Source organism: Callithrix jacchus, chromosome 17, assembly GCF_049354715.1.
Source record: "Callithrix jacchus isolate 240 chromosome 17, calJac240_pri, whole genome shotgun sequence".
Classification (NCBI taxonomy): domain Eukaryota; kingdom Metazoa; phylum Chordata; class Mammalia; order Primates; family Cebidae; genus Callithrix; species Callithrix jacchus.
Genome location: NC_133518.1, coordinates 65,494,017 through 65,507,954, shown reverse-complemented (window position 1 = coordinate 65,507,954; position 13,938 = coordinate 65,494,017). Strand labels below are relative to the sequence as shown.

At 39.4% G+C, this 13,938-nt stretch overlaps 1 protein-coding gene across 21 annotated transcripts in view; it reads left to right on the top strand.

The window, feature by feature from the left end:
• Nucleotides 1–13,938, top strand: part of NEK10 (NIMA related kinase 10) — a 260,598-nt gene that overhangs the window by 142,441 nt on the left and 104,219 nt on the right. Inside the window, exon 24 of one of the 21 annotated variants that reach the window (XM_054247049.2) lies at nucleotides 6,283–6,350. The exons of the other annotated variants lie outside the window; for them this stretch is intronic. Within the exon in view, the coding sequence (XP_054103024.1) occupies nucleotide 6,283 (1 nt within the window). The 3' untranslated portion in view covers nucleotides 6,284–6,350. Of the gene's footprint in view, nucleotides 1–6,282; nucleotides 6,351–13,938 lie in introns of those variants that run through there. 21 annotated transcript variants of the gene reach the window in all.

Here is a 13,938-nt window from a genome sequence, read left to right as displayed (position 1 = left end):
GCGCGTGCCTGTAATCCCAGCTATTCGGGAGGCTGAGGCAGGAGAATTGCCTGAACCCAGGAGGCGGAGATTGCGGTGAGCCGAGATCGTGCCATTGCACTCCAGCCTGGGTAACAAGAGCGAAACTCCGTCTCAAAAAAGAAAAACCAGGAAAGCCAGGAATTCCACCAAAACCAGGAATCAACTTGTCAATTCTTTTGATTTTTTCAAAAGAACCAAATTTTATTTTTATTGCTTTCTGCTATTTTTCTATTTCCTATGTCACTTATTACCTCACTGATCTTTATTACTTTTTGCTGTTAGGTTTGAGTTGAGTTTGCCCTTCTTTTTTCTAGTTTCTTAAGTAGGTTAGCTAATTGATTTAAGATCTATCTTTCTTTCTTTCTTTCTTTCTTTCTTTCTTTCTTTCTTTCTTTCTTTCTTTCTCTCTTTCTCTTTCTTTCTTTCTTTCTTTCTTTCTTTCTTTCTTTCTTTCTTTCTTTCTTTCTCTCTTTCTCTTTCTTTCTTTCTTCTTTTTTTTTTCTTTTGAGACAGAGTCTTGCTCTATTGCCCAAACTGGAGTGCAGTGGTGCGATCTTGGCTCACTGTAACTTCTACCTCAGGGTTCAAGTGATTCTCCTGCCTCAGACTCCCAAGTAGCTGGGACTACAGTCACCCGCCACCATGGCTGGCTAATTTTTTTTTTTTTTTTTGTATTTTTAGTAGAGACAGGGTTTTACCATATAGGCCAGGCTATCCTCAAACTCCTGACCTCTAGTGATCCGCCTGCCTCGGCCTCCCAAAGTGCTGGGATTACAGATGTGAGCCACCGTGCCCAGCAGATTTCCCCCCACCAAGAACAGCTTTGCAAGGCCATTTCAGAATATGGCAAAGAAACACGTTTTGGGGTAAAATATTTTATTTTTCTTCTTTGTTTTGTAATGTCATGCCAGAGTCAGGTTAAAAAGTAAATCATGATATGTAGGGTTAAATAAAACCTATCTGAGGGCATGACTCCCCAGATGCTTTAGATGGGAATTTGGGCAAGATAAAAAAAATCAGAGGTTAATCTCATTGACCTTATTTTCTAAGTAGTCTGTCAGTAAAATTTTTTATCTTTATCACTCTTAAGTAATTTATAAAATGTTTTTTATTTCATAGTTTTTGTTTTTTTTTCCTTTTGTTCAAAGCTTATATTTTATTTGGCTTTATTATGTCATAGAATACAGCTTGTATCATTATAGTATCTTAGAATAAATTGAGAAATTCTTCATACTCTGATGATTAAGATATTTGCATAGCATTTATCTCCAACTTACTGGATTAATACAATAATAATAATTTATTTACTCAAATTCTGCAGTTTAAACAGGGCATTTTAAGGACAGCTTATCTCTGCTCCATGCTACATTTACTAGGGCAGCCCACTGGAATGGGAGGAATCTTTTTTAAGGAGGATGTTAGTACTGGCTATTGGCTGAGAGCTTACTCGGGGCTATTGGCTGGGTCCTTGGTTTAATTTCATGTGTTCTCTTTAAATGGCTAGACTCGGCTTTGTTTTTTTCAGTATGGTGGTTGGAATCTAAGAGGGAATGTTCCAAGAGTTAGCGTTCTGAAAATATAGCCTGCCTGTACAAGCATGCATCACAATCGCTAATGTCCCATTGGCTAAGGGAAGTCACATGGCCAAACCCAGAAATAATGTATGGAGGGACTAGACAAGGATATACATACATTTAGTCCCAGCTACTTGGGAGGCTGAGGCAGGATAATCACTTGAACCTGGAAGGTGGAGGTTGCAGTGAGCCGAGATCACGCCACTGCACTCCAGCCTGGGAGTAGAAGTGCTTTCTCAGAAAACTATCCCAAAGTAATAGTTTGCCACAGCTGATACATAGAAAAGTTTATGCAAGTTTTATGAATTCCTTGAAGAGAATGTATTTTGTTTTCAGACCACAGTACTCAATATATATTTATCCAACTATATTTACTGTACTGAATTTTTAATGATACTGTCTAGAATTATTTGTCTCTTCTTCGACTATTAAGGACCCTCGTCTTGAGCAGGGATTCTTTTCTTTCTGTTTCTTTTCTTTCTCAATTCACAAAGCTTCTTAGTTTATACTTCTTACAAATTTGAGAAAGTAGAGAAAAATTTTAAAGTAATTTGTATGTCAATTTAAAATCAGTGAAACTTTAGTGTTGGTACAATCAAGGTATATGCTCTGATTTGGTTTGGATCTTTGTCCCTACCTAAATTTCATGTTGAATTTTAATCCCCTGTATTAGAGATGGGGCCTGGTGGGAGGTGATTGGATTATGGGGGCAAATTATCCGTTCGTGCTGTTCTCATAATGGTGGGTTTTCCTGCAATCTGGTTGTTATTGTGCTGAAAGAGAGAAGAAAGGGTTATCTTTATGTGTTCAGAGAGTAAGACTTATTTTGATGGTCTTAAGAGCCAAAACTATGGAAGTTTTCAAGGGTATGCTTTTAAAGAAAGCAAAAGCTGCCTGCACTGCATTTGAGTGACTTGAGTAAGTGAAGGGAAATTGAGGTAGGCCATTTAAGGTATGCTGCCCCTCCTCCTCACTCTCCTGTTCCTCCTTTGCCTTCTGCTGTGATTGGAAGCTTCCTGAGGCCTCCCAAGAAGCAAATGCCACCATGCTTCCTGTACATCCTGCAGAACCATGAGCCAGTTAAACCTCTTTTCTTTTCGAATTACCTAGTCTCAGGTATTTCTTTATAGTAGTGTGAAAACAGATTAATACACTCCCTAAATGTGAAAAAACAAAGTACAATCCTTATTTCACCTTTCTGTTTATGTTTTGCCTTTCTCTCATTTAAACTGCCAACATCCAAGGAAAGAAGAGTTAAAAAATTATTTAGTAAATATAAAGATATTCTATGCCATACATTTAAAAAATGTATTGCATTTGGCAAATCTTAGAACACACTGAACAGGTTATTTTCCTATTGTATAAGAATGGAAACTAAGGCACAATGAGAATATCTTGTTTTCCACAGTCTTGTAATTTGGAAGTGTCATTACATTCAGCCACACCAAGTCCATTGCTGAATTGATTTATTCTCTCTGTATAGAGTTGGTGTCCCGTGGCCTACCCAGATAATAGTTCATTCCTAAATGAAACACAATAAATTTGGAACTAAGTAAAGTGCTTTATTTCTTTCTGTTTTGAAAATCTATAGTTATTGTGCTGAAAGAGAGAAGAAAGGGTTATCTTTATGTGTTCAGAGAGTAAGACTTATTTTGATGGTCTTAAGAGCCAAAACTATGGAAGTTTTCAAGGGTATGCTTTTAAAGAAAGCAAAAGCTGCCTGCACTGCATTTGAGTGACTTGAGTAAGTGAACGGAAATTGAGGTAGGCCATTCAGCTTCTTGCCCACAGGAGGAGGGAAATTAGCAATTTATTGCAGATGAAATGGTAGCAAATATGAACTCTCTCTTTTTAACTTTTACCTAGAAACTGTTGATGAAAAAGCCAAGCCCTGTAAAATATTTGAAGAGATTTGTTCTGAGCCAAATGTGAGAAACATGACCCGTGACACTGCCTCAGGAGGTCCTGAGAACATATGCCTAGGGTGATTGGGTTACAGCTTGGTTTTCTATGTTTTAGGGAGACATAAGACACCAATCAACATATGTAAGGTATACAATGGTTTGGTCCAGAAAGGTAGAACAACTTGGAGAAGGTGGCGGGGGTGGGATTCATAGGTTTTCTGATTGGTGAGTAGTTAAAACTGATATTCTCTAAAGACCTGGAATCAGTGGAAACAACTGTCTGGGTTAAGATACGAGTTGTGGAGACCGAGATTCTTATCACGTAGAGGAAGTTGCCTAGGTGGCTGCCCTTAGAGGCAAGAGATGGCAAAAGGTTCTGTTCTCTCAGCTAATCAACTCAGGATCAAAAAAGACCTGGAAAGGGAAGGGTATTCGCCACATAATGCATTTCCCCTGCAAGAAACAGCTTTGCAGGGCCTTTCAGAATATGTCGAAGGAATGTATTTGGGGATAAAATACTTAGATTTTTTTTTCAGGGCCTGCTATCTGTCATGTGATGCTACACTACAGTCAGGTTGGAATTTGGTTTCTGTTGCTACAAATGTCAGTCCTAAGATCTCTGTTGTAATGTTAATGCTCTGTTGTAATGTCAGCTGTGCCTGAAAAAGAGGAGCGTATAATGAAGCATGTCTGAGCACCTTTCCATCATGGCCTGAACTAGTGTTTCTGGTTTCTTTGGAATTCACTTGGCCTAGATGAGCGGTCCATGGAGTTAGCTGAGGGGCTTAGAATTTTATTTTTGGTTTACAAAACGTAGGAGTCGTATATTGGACAATTGCACATTTTTTTAATTGTACTTTAGGTTCTGGGGTACATGTGCAGATCATGCAGGATTGTTGCATAGGTACACACATGGCAATGTGGTTTGCTGCCTCCATCGCCCTGTCACCCACATCTGGCATTTCTCCCTATGTTATCCCTCCCCGACCTCCCTACCCTTCCCCCACTGTCCCTCCCTTAGCCCCCCCAACAGACCCCAGTGTGTGATGCTCCCCTCCCTGTGTCCATGTATTCTCATTGTTCAACACCCACCTATGAGTGAGAACATGCGGTGTTTGATTTTCTGTTCTTGTGTCAGTTTGCTGAGAATGATGGTTTTCAGGTTCATCCATATCCCTACAAAGGACACAAACTCATTGTTTCTTATGGCTGCATAGTATTCCATGTGTATATGAATTGCACATTTTTTTAAACTTCGATTTTTGGTCAGGTTAGTAGGAACCATGTCCAGTTATGGCAAACCAGAATTGCCAGCCAAGCAAAATACTAACGAAAATGGCTCGTTGTCATGTCAGAGATACAGACAGCAAAGAACAGTTTTAACAAAAGGTGACTTAAAATTCCTCCTCCCTTCCTCTCTGAAACCCCTTCTTTCTTTATTCCCCCTACTCTGTCTTCACCTTGATACTAGTGTTGGGTGTCCAGGTTCTTGGCATCTTGAACAAAGAATTGGACAAAATGCACAACACAAGGAGAGAATGAAGCAACAAAAGTAAAGATTTATTGAAAATGAAAGTATGCTCCGCAGGGTGAGAACGGGTAGAGAATAGGGGCCCAAGAGCCCTGTTACAGAATTTTCTGGGATTAAAATATCCTCTAGAGGTTTCTCTTGGTTACTAGGTGTATGCTCTATGTAATGAAGAGGGTGAAATAAAGTTACAAAGTAATTTGCCTGGGGAATGCCCTGCATAAATGGAGAGGATATTTCCTGTCATAGCTAAAGTGATTTCATTTAATTTAGTTCTAGGAAGTCAGCAGCAATTGGCTAGGAGGAGCAATTGACCAACTGTCCCCTACCTCCAGACTATTCTCCTGCCTCGGTCTCACACTCTAATTTGGGAGAAATTACAATAAAGTTCCTCCCTGTGTGGCCTTGGTCTCAGTTTCTTATCAAGCTATTCACTTTTAGCCCACCCCCAACCAACAGTCACTGTCAAACATACGCAAGCCCTGGGTTCCCCATGTTTTCACCCCCTTCCTCATTTTCTCCTTATCGACTTTCCAAAAATAACTAGTGTAACATAGAAGAATAAACACTAATTGTGAGAACTCAGACATTGAGTCAGACATTGGCCTCAGGGAAGATATTTTGGGTAAAGGACATTCCTTGGTCCTCAGATCTCACTGAATCTGTGTTTTCCAGTGACAGGTTTCTTTGTGTCTGCTCAGCAAATGGGAATAGGGAGACAGAGTGAAATTTGTTGTGAGGAAGCTGTCAGAAACCTTGGCCATAGGTTCTCACATATTCAGTGAGGCCACTTCTGCTTCAGAGATGAAAGAGGAATATATTTCTTTTCTTCTTCAGCCACATAAGATTACAGATTTAGGATCTATTTACCCAGCATTTTTTGAGCAAACATGGTGATAATTCAGGTTAAGACATCCCTAATTCTTAAAAGTGACTTTGAAATATACATTAGCTATCTGTTAAAATAAAAATGTCTTATTTTGCTTAAAAATTTTAAAACACAGATTTTAATACTGTACCAAAGCAATAATCAAAAATTATTTACATGTTCATGCATTTGTTTTGATAGAACACATTTTAATTTGGAAAATGTTGTTGACTCTATCCTCAGGGATTAAACCACACTGAAAACCAAATATAATCTTTATCTTAAAACTGTGTGCATATCTGTCATTAAAATATGTTCAGTCTTTAGATGATGGACATAGCATTTGGAACAGGAATAGATATTACAAATTATCTCTCTGTCTTACAGATGTGAGGAAATTAATATCTACCCAACCTCATCTCCAAAGTCAAACAGCCTGTTGAGGCTACAGAACAGTTAAATGTCAATTCATGAGATAAATGTTATTTTAAAAAATAGTCTATTTTCTTCATGACATTGAATAAATTTTAAATCAATCAATCAATCAATTAATTAATTAGTGTATTTGTTGTCTCCTTTACTAGAATGTAAACTCCATGAGGCCAGGGATTTTGTGTGTGTGTGTTTTGTTTGCTCCTGTATTCTATATGCTCCTGGCACATAGTACATATTTGTTGCTCAGTACATATTTGTTGAATAAATCAAAGAATGCCTATTTGGGGAATAATACAGGCTATAGGTGCTTTTAAAATTTGTGGTCAGACTATATGTTTGAACTTGGATAGTAAGAGAAGGTTTCACCCAATCGGTAGAACTTGATCTTGGTGTTAAAGGGTGGTATTGCTTGGAGATGAAGGGGTGAACATGCCGGATAGGGGCTTCCATGAACTAAGGGCAAAGATCAGGATGGGGGGCCAACATGCGCGGGACGGAGTGAGAGTAGGCTGCCACTCATGTTTTGAGATCATACAAACTTTGACCAAACTGGACCTAATGGAAACAACAGCCTGGCACCCCTTTCACCACTACCTACATTTTTTACCTATAATAGTAAAAGTTTTTGGCCTATCTGACTTTGACTTCAATAGACTAAAGGTCAACTATTTGGTTGTCCACTCAGAACTCTTCAGAATTCAGAAATATGGCCGTCCCTTCTTCACTACCATATTTATTCTGCTGCCTGATTTTTTCTAGCTCACTTATTGTCACAGTGCCTATGAAATGTGACAGACGTCTCTATGTAATAATGAGGCCACTTTGCATTTGTATAGTACTTAGTATTTTTCATGGCACTTGCACATTTATTATCTCATGAACAGATTCTACATAAATTGCAGTGTCTCATAAAATGATCTACAATCAGTTGTGTCATTTGGTCAATGTCCACTGATCCTAGCGGGGAGATGAAAATTGTATCTAATTTGACTCATCATGTTGCAGTAAAAACAAGAAACTAATTAAAGGCAGGTCAACACTACACTGGTAATCCCAGGTCCTGGTTTGCATAATGCAGTGTCAGTCTCTTCTGCTTTTTACTGTTAGGAATTTTATGTAGATTATATATAAATTTTTTCCCTAAGTTGAAGAAGTATTGCATTAATCTGTCAAATAATGGATTGCTTTTAGTTGTAACAGTCATCTACCACTCATTCATAAAATGTTCACTGGTAACTCTTCCAAGTAGAGTGTCTTGTCACTCTGGTTCATAAAATGTTAGTTAGGGGTCTGAATCATGTGTAGGGGTAAAGATAACTTCCTCCTTCCTCACCCTTCTGAAGGTTTGATGATTTGAGTCTATAAAACAAATGCATAATAGAAAGATTAAGAGGAGAAAGGTATACAAATTATTATTTACACATGTGTACATGAGAATAATATGAAATATGAAAACTCAGAAAAGGCCATGTGGCTGAAGGTTTATACCATCCTGGAGTTACGGAAGGAAGAGGGGCTTGGATTCTGGCAAGATACATTATGGGAGGGAAGGACAAGAAAAGGCCTGGCTAGTGAAGGCAGTCTTATACAGATTGCTATCGTTTGCATGTTGGTTCCCTACAAAACTCATGTTAAAATTTGATTCCTGGCCAGGAGTGGTAGCTCACACCTGTAATCCTAACACTTTGGGAGTCTGAGGAAGGCAGATCACAAGATCAAGAGATTGAGACCATCCTGGCCAACATGGTGAAACCCAGTCTCTACTAAAAATACAAAAATAAGCCGAGCGTGGTGACACTTGCCTGTAGTCCCAGCCGCTTGGGAGGCTGAGGCAGGAGAATCACTTGAAGCGAGGAGGTGGAGGTTGCAGTGAGCTGAGATTGTGCCACTACATTCCAGCCTGGCGACAGAGTGAGACTTCGTCTCAAAAACAAAAACAAAAACAAAACTTGATTCCCAATGTGGCAGTATTAGGAGATGGGACCTTTATGAGATCACTGGATTATGAGAGAAAAGCCCTTATGCTCCAGTGGGTCATGAGGATCCATTCATGGATTAAGGAATTAATTAGCTATTATGAGAATGGGACTAGAGGTTTATAAAAAGAGAGAGACCCCAGTGAACACTCAGTCCCTTTGCCGCATGCTGCCTCATGCTGCCTCATGCTGCCTCAGGGCTCTGCAGAAAGCCCTCACCAGCAAGAAGATGCAGCCCCTCATCCTTGGAATTTTAGCTTCCAGAACTGTAAGAAATAAATGCCTTTTCTTTATGAATTGCCTGGTTTGGGGTATTCTGTTATAAGCAACAGAAAACAGGCTAAGATACAGATGAAACTTCACAGGTAGCAGTTCTCAGGAAGAATAGATGGTGGCCTGTGGTAACATGTCTCTGTCAGACTTTCAAAGGTGTCATACTCCCCGTCTCATTCCTGTGAGTTAATCTTTTCGAGATTTGGATGGGGTGTGGTGGGGGTGGGCTCAGAGAAGGCCTGGCTGTTTATTTCACGAATGCAGATTTTCTCAACAGATGCAAATATCCTGATTTTTTCACAAAAAGACAGATTTTCTTAATTTTTTTTTTTTTTTTGAGATGGAGTTTCACTGTTGTTACCCAGGCTGGAGTGCAATGGCATGATCTCAGCTCACCGCAACCTCCGCCTTCTGGGTTCAAGCAGTTCTCCTGCCTCAGCCGCCTCAGTAGCTGGGACTACAGGCGCGCACTACCATGCCCAGCTAATTTTTGTATTTTTAGTAGAGACAGGGTTTCACCTTGTTGACCAGGATGGTCTCGATCTCTTGACCTCTTGATCCACCCACCTCGGCCTCCCAAAGTGCTGGGATTATAGGTGTGAGCCACCGCGCCCGGCCAAAAGACAGATTTTCAAGACGATTTCTGTGGTTTGCAGTCCCTTTGAATAGCTATATGGAAATATGCCAAAGAAATATTTTTGACGGGTGAGATATTCTGGTTTTGTTCACATGCATGTCCTCACACACAATCCACAGGAGCTAGATGACCTACTAAGAGGGTTTGGCATCTGGAAACCAGTCATGGACAGCAGGCCTGGTGGCTCACACCTGTAATCCCCGCACTTTGGGAGGCTGAGGCGGGTGGATCACCTGAGGTTGGGAGTTTGAGACTAGCTTGACTAACATGGCGAAACCCCGTCTCTACTAAAAATACCAAACATTAGCTGGGCGTGGTGGCGCATGCCTGTAATCCCAGCTACTGATGAGGCTGAGGTAGGAGAAGCACTTGAACCAGGAGGCGGATGTTGCAGTGAGCCGAGATTGCAGTATTGCACTCCAGCCTGGGCAACAAGAGTGAAACTAACTCTTTCTAAAAAAAAAAGAAGAAGAAACCAGTCATGGCTCATCTTTGCTATGGGGCTAATGAAGCTATTCTGATGGCTTCTACTCCAGTTTGTTTATTATTTAACTTAACGTTTACAGAGACATTTGGTAAAAATGTAAAATCTAGGCCTGAATTTAACATTTCATATATTCAAATGTGTTTTGTACTTTAAGGTGCTGCTTATATTTTAAAGAACTTTTAAATCATTGATTTCATTCATGGTTAAGGCATGTTAACACACAGCTTCATGCAACATGGGAGAAATAGAAAGCATTTACAGAAGTGTCCCAAATGCCTCATATAAACACCCTGCTTTGCTATTTTTGTAATGTAAGTGTAGAAAACCATAAACAGTGTTTAAATAGCTCTTTCTGTGCCTTTCTAGAAGAAATATGACTTAATCACTAGCAAAGGAGAGTACACGAATAATACTGCAATTTAGGATTGCCAGATGAAATATAGGGTGCCCAATGAAATTTGAATTTTGAATAAACACCAATGAACATCTTCGTTTATGTCTCATTTACTGTACTTTTTAGCATATTTTTCAACTATTGCATTTTTTTAAAGTAATTCAAATTTAACTGGCTGTCCTCTATTTTTAGCGGATAAAACTGTCAATGCTAGATGCAGTCCAGGAGCGGGCAGACTCTCAAATCGGTGTTAAAGGTGTGCCAATATCTTTTAGTGGCATACGATATTATTCCACAGCTCTTGAATGTGTCGTTTAATTCTCTCATCTCTCTGTAAGAGGTTTGTGTTCAGAAAAGTCAGAGCTGTTTAGGTATCAAATCTATTTAACTAACTGCTTAATGGCGGTAGTCATCTATGAGCTGAGAACATTTCCGTGATGCCAAGCTTATAGACAGCCCATGTTCTGAGGATAAGGTTTTGAGAGACTCTTCACATCTGGAATGCAGTTGCCCATTGAATCTCCCCAAATGTGGATCTTGGAGACATGAATTAATATATTCCTACACATCTGCTCCCCCTGTATCAGTATTAATGACTCTTATACCCATTTAATCATGAGAACCAAAAACTTGGGAGTCTAAGGGAGGAGGGGATCGTATTTCCTTTCTGTTTTTCTCCGCCCCACATCCAATCCATTCTGTAGTCCAGTGGCGTTCATCTGCTCATTTCCCTGATTGCTGTATTAGTGGGCTTGCCTAGCCTTCCAGTCTCTTCTCCAGCTCAATCCCTTCACTCCTCCATAGTGGAGGATGCCATAACGCTGATCAGAGTGTTCTTTAACTTTTGCGGCTCTAGTGGGACCAGATTACATTTTATCAATGCTATTGCTATTAACTACTTATAATAAGTAGGACCCGATCAAGATATAAATGGTTCTCTCTACATTCATGATTCTGCCTAGCGTCTTCTCTGCTAAGCTCTCTTTAGCTCTCCATATATCTGAATATTATGTTGCTCACTCTTTCCAGAAAATGCACTGAGGTTTATTTCCCCAGGGCTTTTCCAAGATTCCGCGTCCTCATTAGTTCTCATGAACTCCTATTCTTCCACGGTGATGGTTTTGTGAGCCATTTCTCAGCAATGGTTTACTTAACTTCAGCAACCATAAATATCCATGGACATGTGCACACAGACATCCACAAACACTTGCATACACATACAAAGATACACACACACGCATGCATTTTATCCATTCTGTATTGCTACATCCTGTACAATGATTTAAAATTAGAGTGTCATTTGATTTTCAGTCTAAATAAATGGTATTTATTGGCACATAGACTTAATTATGTCACCTCAGGTCAGAATTTTATCCTCATGAGTTCAGATGGAGTTTTTCCTCCTTGAGTGCACAAATAACTAGTGGATCTTAAACTTTCAGACAGAAGGTTTATGTTCTTTTTTCAGTAACAGGGATAAGTTAGTTCTCTTTCTCTATTTAAGGTACTCTGGGGAGATGAAGGTGTGATAGCCAATACCTGAGAACTAAAAGTACTTTTTAATAGACTCAGAATTAACATATTGCAGTGGGATGCAAAAATCCCTTTTCTATCTTTACCTAGTGAAGCAAATATTATTGGATAAATTACTTCAGTAAAATAAACTTGTCTTCAAACAATTTAGCCCTCACTGTGTCCCAAATTCCTTGAGACTTTTTAATTAGCATTTGTAACACTTCTTAAGGGAACATTTTCTTTTATGACATCTCTAAATATCACTGTTTCTAAGATTCTATATCATTATATTGTCAATGAGTTACTTCTTCAATGATAGTTTTTCAATTTCTGTTAAGGTTTTAATTTCTTCTTCAATTTCTCATACTTGTGCCCTCGTATTTCTTTTAGTTCATTAGTGGCAAAAATAAGCTAGTTCTTACAAACTCTTAGTTGTCAAATGATATAATCTTATCTTTTAAGGAAAGAACTCACATTTGAAGGCTAAATTGAACTGCTAATGTAGTAATGCTGGACTCCCCAGGAATTAGGGGCAAATCTGAAATCAGCAGATGTCCTGGAAACATGGAATCTTGACATCAGAAAGGTTCCCTGGAATGCAGAGTAGTCACCCCTGAATCTTGCAGATTAGGAAGAAGCCCCTGTAGCACACACACATATTTAAAAGGATTGCTTGGAGTGACTAGGTTTGAAGTGCAAATGGCAGCAGAGCTGGAAGTAGAAAAATAAATGGAAATGTTTGCCTCAGGAGGTAATGTGGGGGCCAAGACAGTCACAGGCCCAGGGCTTTAAGATGCCTCCCAGGGAGCTATCTTCCTGTTGCAGATGCTCAGGCCTTTGTCCTGCAGGCTTGTTTTGTACACCTCAGAAACAGTGCTTGAAATTCAAGAAAGTAGGCATTGTTGACTTGGGATGAGATCTCTGTTCTAATTTATAAAATAGGCAAATTGTTTACAGTCCAATGCTTTAACCCTAGTTTAGTCAGTGATTTGTAACAGAGCCCTTATCTCTGTGTGAACCTGAGGGGCGTGAGAAATGGAAATTAGGTCTGAGGGTTACCAGCATATGGTTTCAGTGGAAGCCTTGGATATGAATGAAATTATCCAAGGCGAGAGTAAAGTGTGAAGAGAAGATGAATGAGTGAATGAAGGAGGAAGCCACTGAAGGGTCATTAATATTAGTATTTTTTGAGCTCATTGGTGGTGAAAATAAGTTAGTTCTTATAAACTCTTAGTTGTCAAATATCATAATCTTATCTTTGGTGAAAGAGCTAGCATTTGGTGGATAAATTTCACTACTAATATGGTAATGCTGAACTCACCAGAAATTAGGGGCAAATCTGAAGCCAGCAAATGTCCTTGAAACATTGAATCTTGACATCAGAAAGGTTCCCTGGGATGCAGTGAATGAGGAGGAAGCCACTGAAGGGTTATTATTATTATTACTATTTTGAGAAATAATCTGAGAGGGAGGAAGGAACCACTCTTTCTAATATTGCAAATTGCCGCCTTACCTCCTCTCCAGACCTCCTTCACTCCAGTCAAGTTTATTTTCCTATAGCATTTTTCATTTTTTGAAATATGACATCACTTACTTTTAAGCTATTTTCTTGTGTTTTATTTTATATCTTTTCTTCCCCCTGTCCCTTACTAGAAGGTAAGCCCCATGAGGGCAGATGTCTTTGTCGTTATATTCCAAGCAGCTAGAAGAGTGACTAGCATCTTGGAGGTGCTTAGTTATATTTACTGGATACGCAAAAAACTTAGCAGTGTTTCAAGAGGAAAGTCTGCTACAGACTGAATGCTTGTGTCTCTCCAAAATTCTTATATTGAAATCCTAATCTGCAATGTGGTGGTGTTAGGAAGTGTGACCTGTGGTAGGTGATTAGGTCATGAGGGCTCTGCCCTCACCAATGGGATTAGTGCCCTTATAAAAGAGACATTGAAAATTTATCTTTTGAGGAATAAATGGAATTCTGTCCTTCCAACAAGTGTGGGTGCTGGCTCTGGGGGTGGGGAGGGTGAAACACACCAAAGATAGGAAATGCAAAAGGGATTTGAGGGCATACGGGTGGAACACTCACAGCTGTGCTTCATGATCTTTTGGAAACAGGAAGTGAATCTTCTGAGATCGCAATACATGAGATTATGAGAAATTTGTCTGTAGGGAACCAAAGACATTTTCTGTGTTGAGCATGTTTTTCTCTTGTTAAGGCTTTTTTTTTTTTTTAATGTGAGCAGTTGATGATGGCAGGGAATACTTTTTGTATACTCAGAACTGCAGAGCCCATGGAAATCTCAGCCCCGATTCTCCCATTGCCATATTA